General features: G+C 35.4%; 1 protein-coding gene across 3 annotated transcripts in view; it reads right to left on the reverse strand.

Moving 5' to 3' along the window:
- PAX5 (paired box 5) overlaps positions 1–22,787 on the reverse strand; it is a 333,546-nt gene that overhangs the window by 211,756 nt on the left and 99,003 nt on the right. For all 3 annotated transcript variants that reach the window (XM_074281761.1, XM_074281759.1, XM_074281760.1), the window contains exon 6: positions 13,908–14,083. In XM_074281761.1, coding sequence (XP_074137862.1) covers positions 13,908–14,083 — 176 coding nt within the window. The remainder of the gene's footprint in view (positions 1–13,907; positions 14,084–22,787) is intronic.

Genomic DNA, 22,787 nt, shown 5'->3' on the forward strand with positions numbered 1-22,787 from the left:
ATATCTGTAAATCAGAATGCTTGGGTCTAGGTCTGGTCAGTCATTCAGTCAATAAACATTTAATAAGCACCTACTATGTGCCAAGTACTATGCTAAATGGTGATGATACAAAGAAGAGTAAGAAAGTTCGTGCTCAAGGAACTTACAGTCTAAAGGAGGAGATAATATGCAAATACTCATTCACAAACAACATATAGAAAGGATAAATTAGAACTTAATCAACAACACTAGAAATAAGAGGAAATCAGGAAAGGCTTCCCATAGGAGGTGGTATTTTGACTGGGACTTCAGGGAAGCCAGGAGGAAGAGATAAGGACAGAAAGCGTTCCAGGCATAAGAGAGAGTCAGATAAAATGCCTAAAGCTAAGAGATGGAGCATCTGCTTGAAGAATAGCAAGAAAACTAATGATCCTGGATGGGAATAGAGTAAGATGTAAGAAAACTTGAAAGTTCTCTCTTGGAAAAGGAAAGGAAAGTTTTCTCAAGCTTAATAGTTCTTGATCACTCTGCACCCTTTGACACCATCAATCACCCTCTTTCCCTTAACACCTTTCTTCTCTCCAAGCTTTTATGATATTCCTTTCTTCTCATTCTCCTCCTATCTATCTGACCACTCATTCCTAGTCTCTTTTGCTGGTCTTTATCCTGGCCATTTCCAGTAACCATAGGTATGTCCCAGAGCTCTGTTCTGGTTCCTCTTCTCTTGTCCCTATGTATCATTTACTTAGTGATCTCATTATTTAGCATGGATTCAATAATTTTCTCTATTTTGATTTTGACTAAACAATTAAAACTTAAAAATTAAATTAAATTAAAATTTTAAAAATCAGTAATTCTTCAGCTTGACTAAACCTACCCAAAGTTGTGTTATGCTGTGCCTTATTTTTCAATCTAATTGCCATCCAAACCATTTCCTATTTACCTAAAAAGAAAGATGTGTGAGTAAAACACAGAGAACAATAACCATCACATATCATCTCTATATGATATCTGGGACAAACCTGAAAAGGAACTAAATGAAATGAGAATAGTATTGGGTTAAGGAGTCTTTGATTTAATGTTTTTAAGTTATAGAAAGTAACTTGAGATTATTAGCATATGAGGAAACTTTCTTCATGCCTCAGACAAAATAGTCTAAAAGTGATTTTAGAATTATTTTAATGGACTCTTTCTTCTGAAGTTTATATTGCTCTATTCTTTGTATTTTTTAGCAAGGAAAGTAGTGATGGTATCACAAGCCTTGGAAAGTATTGGTTCGGCAGAGTTCCAACACATTGACACACCATCATGGCAGAAATCTGCCACATCGACATTCTAGTTGGAATCTTTAAGCCTATCAACTCTCCAAACTCTCTTGCCACTTACATTCTATCCATCCAGATCTTTCTAATCCCTGTCCGCAACATGAGCTTCCAAAAATAGTCCAAAATATTGATAAATAATTTACAAAACATATTTAATATCATTGCTTCCCTTAACCCATTGTCAATATTTTGTTATAAAACTGTGGATCCATGCCATATGATATAATATTATCCCATAAATTCTTACTGTTTTGTTTTATATCCAAGACATAGAGAAGAATCAATAAATGTCTCTATGATGTGAACTTCTGTTTTGTTTTTGAATACTCAAGTAATGGGGATGAAGAATGGGAATGGAGAGAAGAGGGAAAGAGAGACAAAGACAGAGACAAAAACAGAATAAGAGAGAAAGAGACAGAGGAACAAAATGAGAGAGAGAGAGAGAGAGAGAGAGAGAGAGAGAGAGAGAGAGAGAGAGAGAGAGAGAAAGAGAGAGAGAGAGAGAAAGAGAGAGAGAGAGAGAGAGAAAGAGAGAGAGAGAAAGAGAGAGAGAGAGAGAGAGAAAGAAGAGAGAGAAAGAGAGAGAGAGAGAGAGAAAGAAGAGAGAGAGAAAGAGAGAGAGAAGGAGAGAGAGAAGGAGAGAGAGAGAGAGAGAGAGAGAGAGAGAGAGAGAGAGAGAGAGAGAAAGAGAGAGAGAGGAAGGGAGGAAGGGAGGGAGGGAGAGAGAGAGATTGAAACAGCAAAGCAAACATGGTGTTCTGGCCTGGAAGTCAGAACACCTGACTCTGACACAGTGTGTCTTTGGAAAATCACTTCTCTTTGTACTATTCATCTTTTTTTTAATGGCATCTAAAAAGAACTAGAAGTAAAATTTCTAGCAGTTGGGGAAAGGCTAAAATAATCATGATACATGGATCTATTGGGATTTTACTTCACTATAACAAATGGTGAATTTGAAGAATTCAGAAAAGTTAGACATAGTGCTACATGTTTCTAAGCTCAGATATAGAAGATGCTGAGACTTCCAGATCTCTTGAACTCAGAAATTCTAAACTGAAGTAGGCAATGTAGATCAGGGATACAAACTAAGCTAGATATTAAAATGAAAAGCACAGAAAGATTTAAACAAACTGATGCAGAATTAAGTAATAAGAACCAAGGAAACATTTTTAACACCCAATGTCACATAATGATGGTACTGATGCTTAAATGTTTTCATTTGTTAAAAGGAAAGTTCTAATTCTGAGAATAGGAACGTGAGTATGGAAGAAGACAGGAATGATATCTAAAATCAGATTCATATTTAGAATCAAGAATTCATAGAGGGTCAAAGCTATAGGGTCTTTTAGAGATAATCTAGCCCAGCCTCTTTATTTTACTGTTGTGGAAAATTCCCTAAAGTTTTTATAGAAAACAAATAAGATTAGCTCTTAAAAAGAAGATGCTTGGTTATCAAACTTATGAGATCTCTAATGACAAATAGTCAACATTAATAGAGTACTGTGAGGTTACAACAAAGGCTCCACAAATGTAACATGCTTTATCTTAACTCATCCTCACAACATTATGAGATAAATGCTTTTACATTTTACAGATGAGGAAACCGAGCAAAAGGAAGAAAACCTTTTTTATGGAAGGTAAGGAATCTGGTCTTTGGTTTATTGCCATTCCTTCTGCTGGCTCCATTCCACACTTTGGAGGGTTTTTGTTTTTTAAGTATAGCCATCTCAGATTTCCTCCATGCTTACTGACAGTCCTACCATCCTTTTTCTCTTTCTGGCACTTAGTCATTGCTTTAAACAAGAATGTCCTGGATTCTTAGAGTTATTCAAGCTTCTGGGCTAGACAGACTCCATAAGCCAACTTTCTCATTGTAGAGTCATGGATATGATAACCTTGAAGCTCTTCTAGAGTCTAGAAGCAAAGGGGTGAAATCTCCATTTGATGCTGAGAGAGGTTCTACTGGGGGCAACAAAGATTGAATAATGTGAACAGCCTGCTTTCTGCATGAGTGAGCTCCACATGGGTTCCAATCTATCTGATGGGACTTTGGGCTATCAAAACAATATGGTGGGCAGTCCAGACTGTGCTGAGCCAGTGGGACAAGGACTAAGAATAACTAGCCCAAGGTCATACAGCCAATATGTGTCTGAGGAATGGAATGGAACCCAGATTTTCCCAACTCCAAGGCCAGTACTGTATCTATTTATGCCAGCATGATTCTACAATAATACACACTATATGATAAGGATGTTTTCCTTAGAGGACAGAATTGCTAGTACAGATCCTTCAGTCACTAATTTAAGCAATGAGGATTAAACACTAAGTGCCCTGTTATAACAGACCATGTATAAATAATGCCCAGTGTACTTTGCTACAGTAAAGATCACAAGTTATTTTTGTGGCTGGCTGGTATCGACCAAAAGTCATTTTGTTCATTTGAGACAATGACGGCTGAAATTATTGACTCCTACTGAGCCATGATAACATTACTGCACTGTTTCCAAGAGCTCTAAATATAATTGGACTACACATTCTAGTCCTGTCAAGAAATGTCATCCCCCACTTGCAAGCTACAAGCCCCCAAAGTCTGGAAATTGGGTCCACAGCTAATGAACCTGAGTGCTCACCAGAAAGGAGGGGACACATCTCGAGATTCAAGAAACCCAAGAACAAAAGGTAACAATTTCACCTGACTGAGCCAAGCTTTTGAAAACTTAGAAATGATGATTGGGGAAGGGACCTCAGAGGCAAAATGTTAGTGGTTTGTAAGTTTGGATGCGAAGTTTTAGCATCCAAATTTAGAATCACAGACAAAAATCCCTTCATAATAACTTCTGATCCCTTGCCTTCAAAACCACAGCCACCATTTAAATCTAGAGCTATTAATATTAGCAAGTTATTACCACTATGACAATATGGAAGAGTAAAGTGAAAAGAGGCCTCAAAGCCAGGAAGGTTTGAGTTTAAGTCCCATCTTTGACAACCTTATTATTTGAACCTGATTGAGTCATTGAACCCTTATTTAAATTTTCAGGGTTCTAAATCTGGTTCAGACCACACTTGGGAGTGCTACTCAGTGGGGACAAGTGGTCAACAACACTCCCAAGTATGGCCTGGAGCAGATTAAAATGCAGTTCCTAATTGATTTTAAAGTATTGATGTGATAATAAAAAGAAACAAGTAAACATGTGTGATTTTCTAGGGGTAACTAGATGATGTCATGGATAGAATGAACAGAAGTCCAAATTAGGTTAAATGAATTGGTTAAGACCCCACAAGAAGTAAGTGTCAATGGTAGAATTTGAACACAAACCAGGTTTGAACAAAAGCTCTATACTGCCTTTCTTCAAGACCTTTAAACCATTTCTTGATGCTTCCTCCCTCTTAGTAAAATTTCTCATAACTCTGCCTACATCTCTCTTTTACATGTAATATATTTTCCCAAATAATATAACATTTTTAGTGCTTTAAATTTCCCAAAATAGTATGCAAAAAGGCTGATTTCAGAAAAGCTTGGAAAATTTACATGAATTGATGCTAAGTGAAGTAAGCAGAACCAGGAAAACATTGTACACAATAACAACAAGACAATGTGATAATTAGCTGCGATTGGCTTGGCTCTTTTCAGCAATGTGGTGATTTGAGACAACTCCAGTAGACTTGGAATGGAAAATGTCATATGTATATAGAGAGAAAACTACATAGATTGAATGTGAATCAAAGCACACTATTTTTACCTTTTCTTGTTTGTTTGTTTTGTAACAAGACTAACATGGAAATATATTTAAAATAATTATACAAGTAAAACCTTTATCAGATTGCTTGCTGTCTTGGGGTGGGGGAGGTAAAATAGAGAAAAAATTTGAAGTCCAAATACAAATTTGAAGTACAAAAATAAATGTTATAAACTATCTTTACCTCTAATTGGAAAAAATACTATTGAAAGTAATGTATATATGTGTGTGTGTTTACATATATATATATATATATATATATGTATATATATATATATATATATATATGTCTCGATTCATCACCACCTTCTCCCCATATTCTACCTGTGATAGAATCTTCCAGCCTCATATTGGTCTGATCAGTCAAACTTTATTTATTTATTATTGGACATCCTACACCTTGACTCCAACATAATGATGTCATTTTTTAAATCTTTTTAGAGAATGAAGGACATTGCCCCATTAGAATATATTCCTAGGTTTACTACAGTACCTGAAATAAAACCTGCCTATTATTTATTTGAGGTTTTCAAAGTATAAGCTTCATAATAACCCTGTGGGGAAGGTACTACAGTTCTTATTGTCTCCATTTTCCAGATGAGGAAACTGAGTCTTGAGGAGATTAGGGACTTTGTCCAGGATCACAGAGCTAGCAAGTGTAAGAGGAAAGATTAAGACCAAGGGATCCTAGTTCAAAATCCACACCTCTGTCGATCCATTCTTCCCTCCTATCCCCCCTACACATAAACCCTACCCCAAGACTGCAAATTGTATTTAATAAATATTTGGTGCACTGAAATTGAATTGAACCAAGTTTCAAGGTTTTGTCTTATCCAGTTTAATACTGTTCTTTCACTTTTGTCCTAGAAGGAAATTAAGAAGCACAACTGAGTTATCTTCTGTGCTGGAAATAGCCCCTCCACTGTAAGGGTGCTATAGAAAAAAATACAGAAGGGCATGATGCTGGAATTTGATATGCTGTGATGCTCAACTCACCTGGAGAAAATACTACAATTTTTAAAAATTATCTTAGGAAAGTAGGAAGCTTTTCCTTTTTTTTTCCTCCTCCAAAGGGGCACAAGCCTTCTCTCAGTTTAACCTCCTATGACCTTTGAACTTCAAAGGAGGTCATCTGCATGTTACTATTCCCAGCTGTCTTTCTGTCTCCCTGCCCAATTGCAGGCCCTTAGCCCTTTCCATTTTGTGGTGGTATTGATCTGTTGGCAGCAATGGGCTGGATAATTAGCCAGGAATTAGGGTTTCTATTACAGCCAGGAGGCTGCCCCAGCTGATTTATCACCTGAATAATTTACTGTGATTGAAAGGAAATTAAAATGAACTCCATTTGACAACTGTGCGCTTTTATGGGCTTTAGAGAAGACTCAAAAGCCAAATTAATCGCCTGGTGTTGTTTAATAGTCTACTGAGAGTAAATATGGGAAGGATTTTCTCTGTTGATGGGCTTTCTTGAGCTGGATTTAGGAGGGTTTTTTTTGCTTCCACCAATAAAACTACAGACAGAATCAAAGGGAGTTTTGCTCAAATAGATTCTGCTGTTTAAAAAACAACAAGATAATAGTAATAACCACAATAGTTCTCTTAAAAAAATCTCTTCCTCCAAGGTTATTTTTACCTACTTCAAACAGAGAAAAAAAGGAATTGCTTTTTCAATTATATTTTAAAGGAAATATTTAATTTCCTTGAGAATACATCTCCATTAACTCACACCTCATGCATCCTCATATGTCCCATTCAATTATTTCTCTTTTGTTCTCAGAACATATAGATCCAAACCCACAAGTTAATGTTCGGAAGCCAGAACTGGATATGGGATGTAATGGAAATGTGATAATGATAATAAAGAAACACTGAACAAATATGAGGCTGGATTATTTTATTTTAGTTCTTATTTCTCATAGGATAAGGCGTGTGTGTGTGTGTGTGTGTGTGTGTGTGTGTGTGTGTGTGTGTGTGTGTGTGTGTGTTTGGATATGATTGCTTAAAGATCAGTCATGCTATTTTAGCAAGCATCCAAACCAGTGGTTAATTCAGTCAAACAGCCAAGAAATTTGGGAGGGAAAAGGGTGAGCAATAAGGCAAATAATATCCCAAATAGTTTTTTCTCTCTCATTTTGTTGTAGACACAGTCAAAAAATTGTGTCATTCATCACAAAAGACATCATATTGTCAGTTTGACAGTTATCAATGCTTTTCCCCCTTTTGCAGCATAATGGATTAAGTCTTGGAGGCAGAAAGTTCAGAGTTCAAGTCACCTTCTGACACTTATTCAAAGGGTGCTAGAATTAGTTCTAACTGGAGCTACAAAATCAGGAGTGGTTTATTGTTTCATTGATTGACTCAAGAAACTGTTAATAATGCAGATTAAATTTAAAAGTGTGTGTATACATTCCAAAGAATCCAGTTATTAAACATTTCACTAGCACACCCCTGGATTGCCCTATAAACATTGATTGAACTTAATAGAAATGCAGTAAATGAAGTCATCATCAGACTAGAGAACTAGTGTTTGTAGGATGATAATGATAATAATAAATTTCATTAATATAGACCTTTATGGTTTGCAAAAATGATTTAGCTGGAAATCCCATTTGAGCTTCACAATATCCCTGAACATAGTAGTTGTGTGACTAGGAGCAAGTTAGTTACTTAACCTCTCAGTGTCCCAGGCAACTCTTGGACCCAAGTAAGAATTCCAACTCTGCCACTTACTACCCATGTAATGGATAATCATTTAAAATTTAGCCATTTCTCTGAGCTTCAGTTTCCTCATCTGTAAAATTAGGGATCTGGACAAGATATTCTGTGAGTTCCCATCTAGATTTAAGTTCTATGATCCTATGAGGTTACACATAAATCACAAGATAGAGTTTCTACACAAAAAGTTCACTCTACAGGTCCATTCCAGTAGACTGATAAAGGCATGTGGCACCATATTGCAGAGTGCTGGACGTAGAATCAGGCTGATTCATCTTTCTAAGTTCAAATCTGACCTCAAATACTTACTAGCTATATGACACTGGGCAAGTCACTTTACTCTGTTTGCCTCAGTTTCCTCCTCTGTAAAATAAACTGGAGAAGAAAATGGCAAACCACTCCAGTATCTCTGCCAAGAAAACCCCAAATTGGGTCACAGAGAGTCGAACATAGCTGAACAACAACAGAAGATACAAGCATGAATGCCTACAAGCATACATACATCCCTTTTTGACCCACAAGGCAGATATGGTACTTACAAATAATTGCCACTTCTGAATATCCATCTTTCAAGATTCAATGGGATTAATTGCTAGTCAGACTCCCCTTGAATACCCTTGAATATCTTTTCCCCTTCAAATAATACAGCCATATTGTCAAAGCCATCATTTGTCAAAAGTTATTGCCTAGCAAGAAACAAGGGTATGTCATTCATAGTCCAGTGCCCATGTGCACACAGTGATTCTCTAGCCCCTCCTCACCTTTCATCCCTCCTAATTACTGCACATTACAAGAAGGTGAATCAGATTAACTGAAAAAACGCTGAGTCAGTCATTGTGCTGTTTAGAGTTCAGGCTCAGGCCCAAGCTTTGGGCCTGACCATCAAAATCAGGCTGGTCCATCAGGATTATCTGCTTCATTGGGAAGGACAGTGGAGAAACCTTCACAAAGTATAATGTCTTCAGGGGTAATCAAAGTGATTGCTAAGCATCTACTTAATTCAAGGGAAGTAATGTGGTAGGAAGAGTGGAGAGAAGGCAAGATTTGAAGTCAGAGTCCCTGTATCTTGGAAAAGTCACTTCCCCAGAACCCTAACAGGGAATTCTGGTGTATGGGACAAGTTCAGCTGAATTGGGAGGGGATGGAGGGGGAAGGAAAAGGAGGAAAGTAGAGTTAATTTGATTAGAAGTAGGTTCAGGAAAAGAAACATCCCACTCTATAGATCAGTGTATTAACCTCAAACAGAAATGGATGAGCAGCATATTGACTTAGAAAACCACAAATTAATATTATTTATGTTGTATTATATCTTGGGGCAGCTAGTTGGCACAGGGCTGAGGCTATAGTCAGGAAAACTCATCTAACTGAGTTCAAATCTGATCTCGGACACTTCCTGGCTAGCTGATCCTGGGCAAGTCACTTACTCCTGTTTGCCACAGTTTCCTCATCTGTAAAATGAGCTGAAGAAGGAAATGTCAAACCACTCCAGTATCTTTGCTAAGAAAACAGGTCCACATACCCTTTGGTTCAGCAATGTCTCTACTGGGCCTATATCCCAATGAGATCACAAAAAAGGGAAAAGGACCTTGTGCATGTGCAAAATGTTTGTGGCAGCCCTTTTTGTAGTGGCCAGAAACTGGAAACTGAGTGGATGGATGCCCATCAGTTGGGGAATGGCTGAATAAGTTATGGTATATGAATGCTATGGAATATTATTGTTCTATAAGAAATTATCAGCAGGATGATTTCAGAGAGGCCTGGAGAGACTTACATGAACTGATGCTAAGTGAAGTGAGTAGAACCAAGAGAACATTGTACATGGCAACAAGATTATACAATGATCAATTCACTGACAAGGTGATTCAGTCCAGCCCATGGTCTTGTGATGGAGAGAGCCATCTACACCTGGAGAGAGGACTGTGGGAACTGAGAGCAATCCACAATATAGCATTTTCACTCTTTTTTTGTTATCTGCTTGCATTTTGTTTTCTTTCTCATTTTTTTCCTTTTTGATCTGATTGTTCTTGTGGATATGTGTATACAGAAGAATTGCATGTGTTTAACATATATTGAATTACTGAAGTCTAGGGAAAAGGGTGAGAGAAAGGAAGGGAGAAAAAAAAATTGGAACACAAGGTTTTGCAAGGGTAAATGTTGAAAATTATCTACATATGTGTTTTGAAAATAAAAAGCTATAAAAAAGGACCGTTTCCAGTTATCTTGATTTTTATTTTGCCACTGGACCAGATAGCTCTGGAGGGGAAAGTGAGGAGAGTGACTTTGTCCATCCTGCCCTCATTTAAATCCAATTCACCTTCATCACCTCACAGCATCACCTCAGTGTCATGATCCTCTTTGAGATCAAAGAACAAACAATAAATGGGGTCAAAAAGAGTTGATAAAATATTTCTCAAGAATATTTTAATCTGGTTAGTCTTAGGAAGGGCATGTTTGACACCTCTACTGTAGGCAACCAAATGGTCTACGTATTAGAATAGGAATCAAGAAGACTTGAGTTCAAATCCAATCTCAGACATTTACTAACTGGGCAAGTCACTTAACTTCATCTACCTCAATTTCCTCATCTATAAAACGAGAATAATAATAGCATCTACCTCATGGAATTGTTGGGAAGATAAAGTGAAATAATATCCATAAAGCACCTATCAAAGTGCCTAGTACATAGTAGATGCTTAATAAATGATTTTTCCCTTCCCCTTTCTTTCCTCATTTCTAAAACACTTTGCAAATCTTAAAAGAGCTAAGTAAATGCTAACTATTATTATTGTTTTTATTATTTTAAAGCTTAGCCCATACCCTTACTGGGGAAAGGCAGGCCCTGAGAGAAAGACCCAGCATCATCAGGGGCGAAAGGAGACTCACTTTAAATTGAATCTTGGTTACCCAAGAAGGTAGCATTTTCCTCACATTGGTGACCTGGGTCAAAGCTCCAACTACATACACTATGTTTGTGATGGCTCTGACATTTCCCCTCTGGATCTCAGTTTTTTTCAATTTGAAAATGAAGTTATTGGACTTCATTTTTTCCTCCTAAATTCTAGGATACCTATTCTCTAACAAATCTGGTAGTTTATCTATTGACTTCTGAAGGTAGATTTTTCACAGATCATATAATCATATATGAGAATGTAACAGATATGAAGCTAAAAGCTGGGGGCAGCTAGGTTATCTGGTGGATAGGTTCTGTTTTAAAAGACAGGGAGACAAGACTTTAAATCCTGTCTCAGACACTTATGAGCTGTATGATATTATAAGACTAATGAAGCAAAGCTCTCTGGAAGTTCAAGACAGTTATCACACTGTGAAAGGCTATTTCCCTAGCGTAATATATTAAAATCACCATCGTCATCAAAATTAAGAATGATAGACATTCCCCCTCTTCTTGCTTTCTAAATTGCAATGGGATTAAAGCCAGAAACTCAATTCTGAAAATCTGCAAGGGAAGTCAGAAGTGATAAGAAAGAGAGCAGTCAATGCAGAGCAATCTAGGATCTACTTTTGGTCAAACACTAGAATTACCCAACAGATATAGGAACCAACAGGAAAGATGGGAATAGTTAAAACAAAATACATGACCTACCACTGATAAACCTTTAATTCGAGGAAAGTGATAACTTTCCCTTAAGGAAATAATCTTTCAGTGACAAAAACTGAATCTATTTCCTGAGAACTTATGATGTGTGTGTATGGATCATTGTTAAAGTCCATGTATAGATTATTCAGGTTTTACATCTTACCTGTTGAAATTGTTATTTCATTGAAATGACTCCTCTCTGTACTTAGTATGTGGTATCAGTGGCACTATTATAGTTTCCTGTCTTATTTCATTTCTTGTAGCTCTTGCTTCCTCTACTAAGGTACAAAGCCATTGTTCATGATATGGAGGTGAGCCTACATCCTCAAAGGCTATACTAGTAAAACTCAAAATTCCAACTCCAACAGAAACTACCAAGATGGAAAGGCTTCAGACACAGATCTGGTGACCATATATGTCTCAAAACCAGCCTAGGACCAGCTTGCCACAAGAGGGTTATATGTAAAGTGTTACAAAATTTTGGAAATAGATATATGTACAGATCACCCAAAAGCAACTTGAGAAATTATTTCCTAAGGCTAGGAGAAACTGTAATCAGCACAGTGGAGGGAGCCACTACATGTCCTGATCCTTGAAATATCTAGGTCAGAGACTTCATTGTTATTAGTTTCTTTTTTACTTTGAACCAAGTTCTATAATATATGTCATTTGTGTTCCTATTTTTAACATCTATTTGATTTTACTAGAGAAGACTCCATCTCCAGTCTGATTCATAGATGGCTTTTTTCCAACTGGTTTTTGTTGTGAACTCTAAGATTAGAAATAATCAGGCAACAATAGAAATTAAAGCACTATAAAAAGGTAAACATTAGCCAAGTACATGGTATTGCTATCATTATTCAATATGAGAAACATAGAATAGAGGAATGGGAACTGTATTATGCTAGAGCTGGAAGACCTCAGATCTAGCCCCAGTCATGAAGCTAACTAGTCATATGACTTTTGTTAAGCAATTTATAATCCATCTGAGTCCCATCTTTCTCATCTCTACACAGGAAGATAACTGCTGATCTGCCCCTTCTCCTTGATACAGACCTCAATATCTCATGCCTGGACTGTTGTAATAGCCTACAGGTTGGTCTGCCTGCCCCAAGTCTCTCTCCACTGTACTCCATCCTCCACTCCTGTCAAAGTGATCTCCCTAAATTTGTAGTCAGCCCATATCACTTCCTTCCATTTCATTAATTCCATTCCAATCACCTGAGGATTAACTCAAAAATCCTTTGTGTGACATTCAATGCCTCTTATCACCTGGCCCCCCTCCTAGTTTTCTACTATTCTCACATCTTACTCTTCTCCACATGTTCTGTGACATAAGGATATTGGACTTCTTATTTCAATAAAACATCCTCTAACTCTGGGCATTTTCACTGGCTATCCTCTATACCAGAAATTCTTTTCTTACTCATCTCTACCTATTGGCTTCCATGGATCCATTCCTTCATGTTCCTACAAGAATCCTTTTCCCAATACCACTTCACATTGATGGCTTCCCTATCTTGAACACTTTCAGTTTATCCTTTCTATATCTTATTATAAGATATTCTATATCTTATTACATAGTTGTTCAAATTTTGGTTCCCCCTTTGCACTGTGAGCTTCTTGAGAACCAGAACTGTTTTTTCCCTTTCTTTGTATTCTCAGTATATAGTACCAGTACATAGGTATTTAACAAATGCATACTTACTGACTGCCTGCCTGCCTTGCAGGTTATTGTGAATATCAAAGGAGATACTGGATATAGAAACACTTTGAAAACTATGAAGTGTTACAAATGTTAGGTATTATTGTATATTTATCAGTAATTCTCCTCTAATAAGCAAATATGTTCCTTATCACTTTCCAGACCCTACATATCCTCTCCAGTAAACCAAAAGCATCTTTACATTCCTATTCTTATCCACTTCTTCAGGCCACTTCTTGTGAAAAAACAACACTCAAAAAGGTCATTTAGCTTAACTAATGAGATAAGCTTGGGTTAATACCCTTCTAGTGTTCTCAGAAAAATGATTAACTCTTCCACTTGAATCTTCTGCAACAAATCCTAGAAAGGGTCTGAAAAACTGAAGTTCTGGATTCTGATGCTTATGTGGCATATAAAATAAATTAATTGGCCATATCATAACTGCCCAACATAGCTTTACCTCCTCATCTCCAGGAACACAGACAACATGAGCCTACTCAACAAATATCCCAAGAGAATTCAAGAAGCAAAATCAGTCACTCAATTTCACTAGCATTGGAAACATGGAAAGCAGTAGAGCCAAAATCTCAAATCCTGAGGAATTTTTATACTTAAGCACATGGAAGTAGAGAGCTTGCCCCACAAACAATGATTTTCCCTTTTTATGAACATTGGTTTTTTGAGAAAGAAAACACTTTTCAGAGATTTTTCCCCATCTTCTACTAATAAGAACTTATATAGTAATTTCTTGACACTTCCCAAAATAAAAAAAAAGCAACCAGTAGAGAATATATGTACATTTTAAAATAATAAAAATGAACAAGGAGTTCCACGAGAATTAGTAATAGTACCTGTTCTGGTTTGATGGGTTCAGTCGTTGTAAATATGTCAGAATAATGTTGTCTCTCAAAGACTCGATCCAATACTTCTAATTGTTGCTGAGTAAAAAGGTCTCCCCGCATCTGTTTCCGAAGGAAATCTCTGCCTGGGAGAGAATGGCCATTTGGTACTGGAGATTCCTGAATACCTTTGAAGGGGAAAAAAATAAACAAAAGGCTAAATAGATGCCACAAGTGCCCAAAGCAAGATATATTAAAAACATAAAATATTTGAACAATCCTAGAGATCATTTAGACTGAATTACTCATTTTACAAAGGAAGAAACTGAGTCCCAGAAAAGTTAAAATCACTTGACCAAGTTCTTCATGTCAGAGTCTGGACTAGAACCTGAGACTTCTGATTCTTAAATCATCTACATCACTGTAATAACTTAACAACATAAAACTAAAGAATATCGGGGCAGCTAGATGGTACAGTAGATAGAGTACCAACTCTGAAGTCAGGAGGACTTGAATTCAAATCCAACCTCAGACACTTAACACTTTCTGGCTATGTGATCCTGGGCAAGTCACTTAACACCAATTACCTTAGCAAAAAAAAAAATACAAATCATATTCTTACACTTTCTATTTGCAAAGTAATTTCTAAGGTTTTAAAAGGAGAACAAATGATAAAGGTTATGATATAGTATAAATATCAGTGAAACCACTATAGTCACAAACTATTTCCAATGAATATCCAAAAAATACTCATTCTATGATGTTGATTGTCCCTTAACTTCTGAGTCTTAGTTTCTTCATTTGTAAAAACAAAGCAGCTAATATTTGCAATACTCACTTCTTTTGATTCAATTCAAAATATTTATTAAGTATCTATTATGCACCAGATATTTTTGCTAAGCACTGGGGATACCTGTCTGCTCTCAAGAAGCTTACAATCTAATGGAGGAGACAACATGAAAATAAATATATATATATATATATATATATATATATATATATATATATATATATATATATATATATATATACAAGGCAAGTTATTTTAGGGAATAAAAGAGAAAAAACACTGGAATTAAGAGGGGTTAGTGATACATATGAAACAAGCTGGTTTTAAGCTATAAATCATTATAAAAAGAGAGCTGTAAATATTAATCTACAAATGTCAGGGGTAGCACAGCATGGTGAAGACAGTGATTGTGCTTGGATTCAGGAAGACTTGTTTTCAAATCCTGACTCTGACATGTAAGATAACCCTAGGTAAGACCTTCAGACAATCCTAAGATATACTGAATAATTTAATTGGAAGGGTAAAGCATTTGTTAAATATTATTTTGTTTTAAGAACAAAAAGACAAAAAATGAAATGTTTCTATCCTACTGAAGATGCAATGTGTATGAGGGGGGAGGAGAGAGAGAGAGAGAGAGAGAGAGAGAGAGAGAGAGAGAGAGACAGAGACAGAGACAGAGACAGAGACAGAGATATATAAGACAGAGACAAAGAGACACAGAGACAGAGACAAAGAGATGAAGAGAGAAAGGGAGAGACATTTGCAATATACCTTGAGGAAAAAAGTTTTAATACCAGCATTTCTGAGAAATCTCCCCATAATCATGAAAATGTTAAATGTTAAGTTATTCCAAATATGATGTGGAAGACAAAAAGAATAGCAATTTATTTGTATTTACATCATTTATTTATCTACAAAAAGATAAATGTAAGAAAACAAGAATGATAAGGATACTATCAGCAGATCAGATGTTTCTTATAACTTGTACTATAATACTACATGAACAGTGACACTGACTTTCTCCAAAACATTTCTGGAAACTACTTTTTGGAATTGCCTTTAGGAGCAAATAAGAAGTCACAGCAAGAAAATAATTCTCATGACTTTATATTCATACTTTTTTTAACTTAAAAAAAAAGTTTTCAAGCTTCACCATCTTACTCATTAGATTTTAAATAACTTTTGACTGATATCAAAAAATTAAGTCAAATGACATTAGAACATGCGTAATTATTCTGAGGGTCATTTTAAAATTATTCTCAACAATGGCAGCATGATTTAACACAAATGTGAAGTCACTTAGAGGAACAGTTTTGAAAGGGACAACATTCAATTGGATAAGTTCTAGAAATTATATTTAAAATAAGTCACATGATTTTCTAGCCATACCTTATGTTTATACCCTAGATATTAGAATCTCAATTTAGAATCTTTAACCTAATGGGCCCAAGAAGCCCAAGAACATGTCCAATGATCCTGTCTATCTCTTGGTTGTTCATACAATGATTCAGCAAAGTGCCTCTCTACTCCATGTATTTCTCTTTCCCATCAAACTTAGAGTATTCCACCTTCAAAACACAAATGGTCTGTTTCTTTGAAGAAATTAGTCTCATCCCATCAATGAATGAGCCATGGCTCAAGAATAACTTCCAGCATTTTGCTGATTTTAGTAATCTATGAATGCGGACAGTTATGGTGTTTGCACATTTATAAAAGCTTTGTGCACATCATAATAACAGTAACCGAAGCTTCAGTTCTTCCACATCAGGATATGTTTTTCAGGACCATTTCACAATTTTTTTCATTTGGCAGAGCCTAGGAACATGTCAGTGATTGCTAAGAGGGAATTTAAGTTCAAAGTGAGTTTCAACATGATGAATTGGTGCAAGCAAATAGGCCATAAATAATGTAATTTAGCATATATGGAACTTATCATATTCTGTCCTTGACTATGTAACCTCAGAAAAGTTTTAGGGGCATACAACAGCTTAAAAATCCTAACCAAATATGCCTGAGTTATTTTCAGTAATTACTTTTACTACTGAAATTCTAATCACCTTTCATGACCTAACTCAAATGCTCCATCCTCAATCTTTTCTATTCCCTGATTCTTGTACTTCCTGCCCAAAATCATTTTTCCTGACCCCAGTCTCAGTGCATTGTTTGTAATTTCACTGTAAACTTACAAGATTCTACTTTGTATTATAATTGTTGATATGGATTTAAATATAGGCATATAGGTATAGATAGATCATATACTTTAAAAAATGGGATCTATAAGCATGTATTCATATGTTAATATAGATGTTAACATAGATGTAGATTTAGATATAGATTATACATAGATAATGATATAGATATTGATAAAATAGAGATATTTAGGTATAATATAAATATAATATAAATGAATATATACACATATAGATATAAACAGATATATGTATACAGAACCATGTCTAGGTACAGATGTAGACATAGATTTGCACGTGTGTGTGTATGTGTGTATGTATGTGTGTTTGTGTGTGTTTTCCATCCATTGTGCCATCTAACTGCCAAATATGGGCAGAGTCAGGTGGCTCAGTAGATAGAGCCAGGCCTGGAGTAAGGAAGTCTCATCTCCATGAATTCAACTTTGGCCTCACATACTTACTATCTTGGACTACTCCCCAAACCCCATTTGCCTCAGTTTCCTCATCTATAAAATGAGTTAGAGAAGGAAATAGCAAATTATTCCAATATCTTTGCCAAGAAAACCCCAGATGGAGTCTTGAAGAATCAGACATGACTTAAAATCACTCAACAACAATAACATGGATACAGATATAGATAAGAGATATAGAAATATTTAGATATAAATAGATTGTATTGCATAAATATAAATATGTAGATATATTTGTATATGTAGATATGGATGTAAAAGTAATTATAGATTTGGATACAAATATGAATACGGGGTGGGTATAGAGAGAAAAAATGAGAGAGAGAAAAAGAGAGAAAGAAAAAGAAATACCATCTTCTTTTTCCAATTCAAATAAACAAACATTTATCTAGCATCAACTAAGTGCAAGACACTGAACTAGTTACTGGGCATCTACAAAAAAAAAATTAGTCCCAACACTCAAGAAGTTCGCACTCTATTGGGGGAGGGGACTCTATGTACACACACACATACACACACACATACACACATAAACATACATGCATGCATGTACATATTTGGAGAGAGACATAATTTTAAAATGTATTTTAAAATTACAAAGTAATTTGAAGAATTGAAGAAGGACTACTAACTGGGTAAAAGGAAATAGCCTCCTATAAGGGGTGTCAAGAGCCATCCTACTACAGTCTAAGCTAGATGAAGGCATGATTATAAATTTAGAGATAGAAAGGATATTAGAAATTATCTAATCCAGTTCCCTTATTTTAAAGATGAGGGATAATTGAGACCTAGAAAGCTAAAGTCACTTGCCCAACATTACACAGGTAAAAAGTGACAGAGTTAGGATTCTAACTCAGATCCTCTGATTCCATAGCCAGTTTTGTCCCACTATAATTCAATTCCAAAATTCATTCTTAATTTTCTACTTATGTCACCCAACCACCTAGCACAGTACTATGCACATTTTTTTTGGTACAGGTCCATTATTTCATTCATGTGACAAAAAATTCTTCACTGATAGAAACCAGCGAAGGTGAGTCACCATTTTAGGGGGTTGTCTGAAGCACAGAAAAATTCAATGACTTGCCCATGGATACCAACCAATTAATATCAAGGGCAGGTCCTGATCTCAATAATCTATGACTCCAAGGCCAGCCTTCTACTACTGCCAAAACTGCCCTCTCTGCATATTGTATGATTAATAAATGTTTGCTCAAATCAGTTGAATTGCTAAGTAACTGTCTTAATTTCTGTTATTGGACATTCAAATGTAGGAATGTGAATGAGAAAAACTCTTCACCTTTTAAGGTACTAATTTTAGTTTCTTGATTTTTTTTCTTGTAATCTGCCCTGAGAAAGCATTTTCTGACTTAGCTAAGGAATTTAGTGTAAAGCTACATGAAATATTGAAGCCAACTTTATTCCAAGGAACAAAAGCTGAACTTGTAGGCTGAATGGCATGTTAAAATCTATGTGTAGATATGTACACGAGTACAAAGGTACTGAAGGAACAGGGTATCTTTAAATCTTTCTTCTATTCCAAGTCAAATAATATGTAATAGACCTGGTGCTGGGTTTAGTCAACCATGGCTTATAAAATTAAAATTCTGGTAACTGGCTTCATGGTAGCAAAAGGGCAGAGAGACCCTGTTTATGGAGCAAAGCAACACTAGCTTTAGATTTCAAGTTTAACTAAATGTTATTCACAGCTTGGTTTTGAAGCTAAAGCTTTGCACAAAGCTTGTTTAGAGATGTGACAAGGAAAGTAGCTTTGGATTTATATTTGCCAAGAGAAAGATATCTCTTGGGTATCTAAAAATATCATATATCTTGAGTTTTCTTTAGAGTTCAGCAGATTCATTTTTAATATTTTGCATGGATTTTTGTTGTTTTTTTGATATCATTATGCACATTTTAAATAACCTTTATTAAAGAATTTTTCTACCATCTACTCTTCACAGTGGGCAGATAACCATGTGTTGTCCAAAGTTCTACCAGGAGAACATACACTGTGAGAGAACCCGCTGTGATAGAAAGATTTGCAAAACTCAACTGCCTCTGTGATCCAGAAAAACTCATAAGCAGAATGTTGTTCCCTTATTTCCACCAGTGATATATTTGGGGGACTATAATAATTCATAAAATTATCTCCTAAATCCCAGATAATTCAATTTGAGTTGGTAGAAGGAGTGTTCACAATGACAAAACCATAGATTCCTTGATGCATATGGAAAAAAATGGAAAATTTCCTTAAATTCAGATCTGATCAAGTGATTCCCTTATTTACCCAATTTCAGTGGCTTTTCTATTACCTCTGTAACTCTGATTAAATGATTCCCCTATTCACCCAACTCCACTGGCTTCCTATTACCTCTAAAGATCTGGTTAAATGATTCCCCTGTTCACCCAACTCCAGTAGCTTCCTATTACCTCTACAATCAAATAAGAACTACTCTCTCTAGCTTTTAAAGCTATGTATGACCTGACCCTAACTTAATTGTTTCAGTGTCACTGGACATTATTCGCCCTCTTGCATTTTGTAATTCACTCAAACTATCCTTCTTTCTGTTCCTCACTCACACCATCTCTAGTTTATGCACCTTTTTGCTGACTATCCCCATGCCTAAAAATGTACTCTCTCTCCTTTCTTAAAGAGAAAAGTATATCTCTTCTCTTTAAATGCAAGTTAAGGGGGCAGCTACATGGCACAGTGGATAGAGCACCAGCCCTTTGTCAGGAGGATTTGAGTTCAAATGTAGCCTGAGTCACTTAACACTTACTAGCTGTGTGATTCTAGGCAGATCAATTAACCCCAATCACCTCACCAAAACAAAATTTTAAAAAAGCAACTTAAGTACCATCTTCTATATGAAGCCTTTCCTGATCCTTCCCAACTGGTAGTATCTTCCTTTTCAAAGTGTCTGTACTTATTAAATATTTGTATATGAATGTATATATATATATATATATATACAGATCTTGTAATTTTTTTGAGCATTTCATAGACTCAAGGAGGGGTAGGGGTTATATTTATAACTTTAAATATATTTATATTTATATTCAACAAATCCAAAGATTTGATCTGTTGTCAACTTCATTCAATGAAGCTATATCTGCTTGTTCCAAAACTATTTCTAATAGGTTTGGAGCTTACTTTTCATATTCTCTAAAAATGGGAGAGTCAGACCTGAGTTCAAATCCTGCCTTATTAATTATGTGACCTCCCACAAGTCACTTAACGTCTGACTTCCTCAGTTTCCTCATCTGTAAAATGGGGGTAATAATAGCACCTACCTCCTAGGGTTGTTGTGAGGATCAAAAGAAATAGCATTTATAAAGTGTTTAGCAGAGTATCTGACACATAGTAGGCTCTTAATAAATGCTTCTTTCATTACTCAAAAGTTTCCAGGGGCTTTTTGAGATTAAGTAACTTGTCCAGAGACACATAATTCTTATATTAGCAGAGGAAGGACTTAAATCCAATATTTTCTTCCATTACATAATGGTATCTCTCCAGTGAGTACATCATGATGATGATGGTAGTGGTGATGATGATGATGATGATGATGATGATGATATGACAGCTTGACTAAACCCAAAACTACTCTCTCTTTTTCTTTTGACTCTCAAGAATAGTTTATCACACTGACTGAGATATGAATTAAATCACTGGCATTTCTAGCCCCAATTCTCCAGCCTGTATGACTGCTACACAGATTTCAGGGTACAGAAAATCTCCTCTGTTAATAATCCTGGCTGCCACTCACTGGCAATATTATTTTACTACATAGTATGGATGATGGTTATGACTATGTTCTTGTTTTTATCATTCATTATTATTATTGTCACCATATCATTCTTCTAATCTTTTCCTAGGATACTAGGGACAACAGTTCAGTTTCTCATAATGAATAAATGAAAAAAATGTATTAAGCACTTACTATGTGCCAAGCACTGGAGAATCAAATACAAGAAACTCACAAGCTAATAAGAGAGAAAATACATGTAGGACAGTAGTGACCAAGAAAGGATATTTAAGTTTAGAGTCCATTTTCAGTCTAGTTTATTATTTTAATTCTCAGAATAGCTTTAGGTCTGTAATTATAATATTGCAATATTTTATTTCTGTTCATGAAGGGTAGTGAGCTGCTGATGTAGCTACAAGTTCAGGTCTTGCTAAATAGATGCTTAATTTTTACATATTATAGTGAGATGTCACATAGTTTCTACTGCTTCTTTTTATTATGTATGTATACAGGCAACTTAAAGGTGGCCTTTCATAATTTCTGATGGCAATAATTTGCTTCTGAATAATCATAATAAATCTTTGTATTTCCATAAACAAATATGTATGACTTAACCATATGTTTGTTGCCTTTCTGTTGACATATATTTGACTGAGTTCACATGGATGTCATCCATAGAGATCCTGTGATTACATAAGTTCACAGGCAAAACACTTTCAGTTATATTAGACAAATCCAATGGTGTATATCATTTTTCAGCCTTGACTGATATAGGTGTGGAGCTTACTTTTCATGTACTCTTAAAAAATCTATCATTCCTTTCCCTTTTATTTGATGAAAACAATGTTAATGTTTCTATAGTTACTTTATAGTGAAAGAAAATAGCATTTGGTTGATATTGTATAGGTTTTTGTCAGGATGTTTTAAAAAATCTGTTAGCCCTACTTTTCTTTTTCAATCACATATAATAGGACTGGTATTGCCTAAATATGTTAATTGTTTAAACATTTTCTTTCTATCTAAGCATTGATGTGGGGATGTCAGTAAGTCTCTAAACATATTTAGCAACAGTTTTTTTTTCCTTCATATCATTGTCCTCTATTTTCCCCAGAGGAACCCAAGGTATTGTAGACATTACCTTCATCCACTGATTCAATATGAACTTTGTATTCAATTTTAAAACCTTAATTCTCTTTCTTCACATGAACATAGTTTACAAAGTGTCTCTCCCATCAAACTCTTAGTTCCTTAAAAATAGGGACTGGTTTTTGTTTTGTTTGCACAGATCAATCTTTTTCTGTTACCCTAGAACTCAGTAGAATACTTCGAACACAGATACTTAACAAGTTCTTATTGACTTTTTAACTTTATTTGACTTTCCCTTGTATACATACATCAAGCATTTTATATTATCAACTACGAAATAAATTTTTATATCATTGGAGAAAGAGATGCAAGTATCGTTTAAAGTATTTTCAATGGAACCACTTGGCCTGATATTAACACACAAGAGATAAATAAGATGTTTTGGGTTTTGTCGTTCATTTTTTCAGCTGTGTCCAACTCTTTATAACCCTATTTGTAGTTTTCTTGGAAAGATATTAGAATAGTTTGTCATTTTATAAATGAGGAAACTGCCCATATTCTATCCATTGTGTCATGTACCTGATCATGCTTTGATTTACTCCCTCTTTAAT

This window comes from Sminthopsis crassicaudata, chromosome 1 (genome assembly GCF_048593235.1).
Source record: "Sminthopsis crassicaudata isolate SCR6 chromosome 1, ASM4859323v1, whole genome shotgun sequence".
In the NCBI taxonomy this organism is placed as follows: Eukaryota; Metazoa; Chordata; class Mammalia; order Dasyuromorphia; family Dasyuridae; genus Sminthopsis; species Sminthopsis crassicaudata.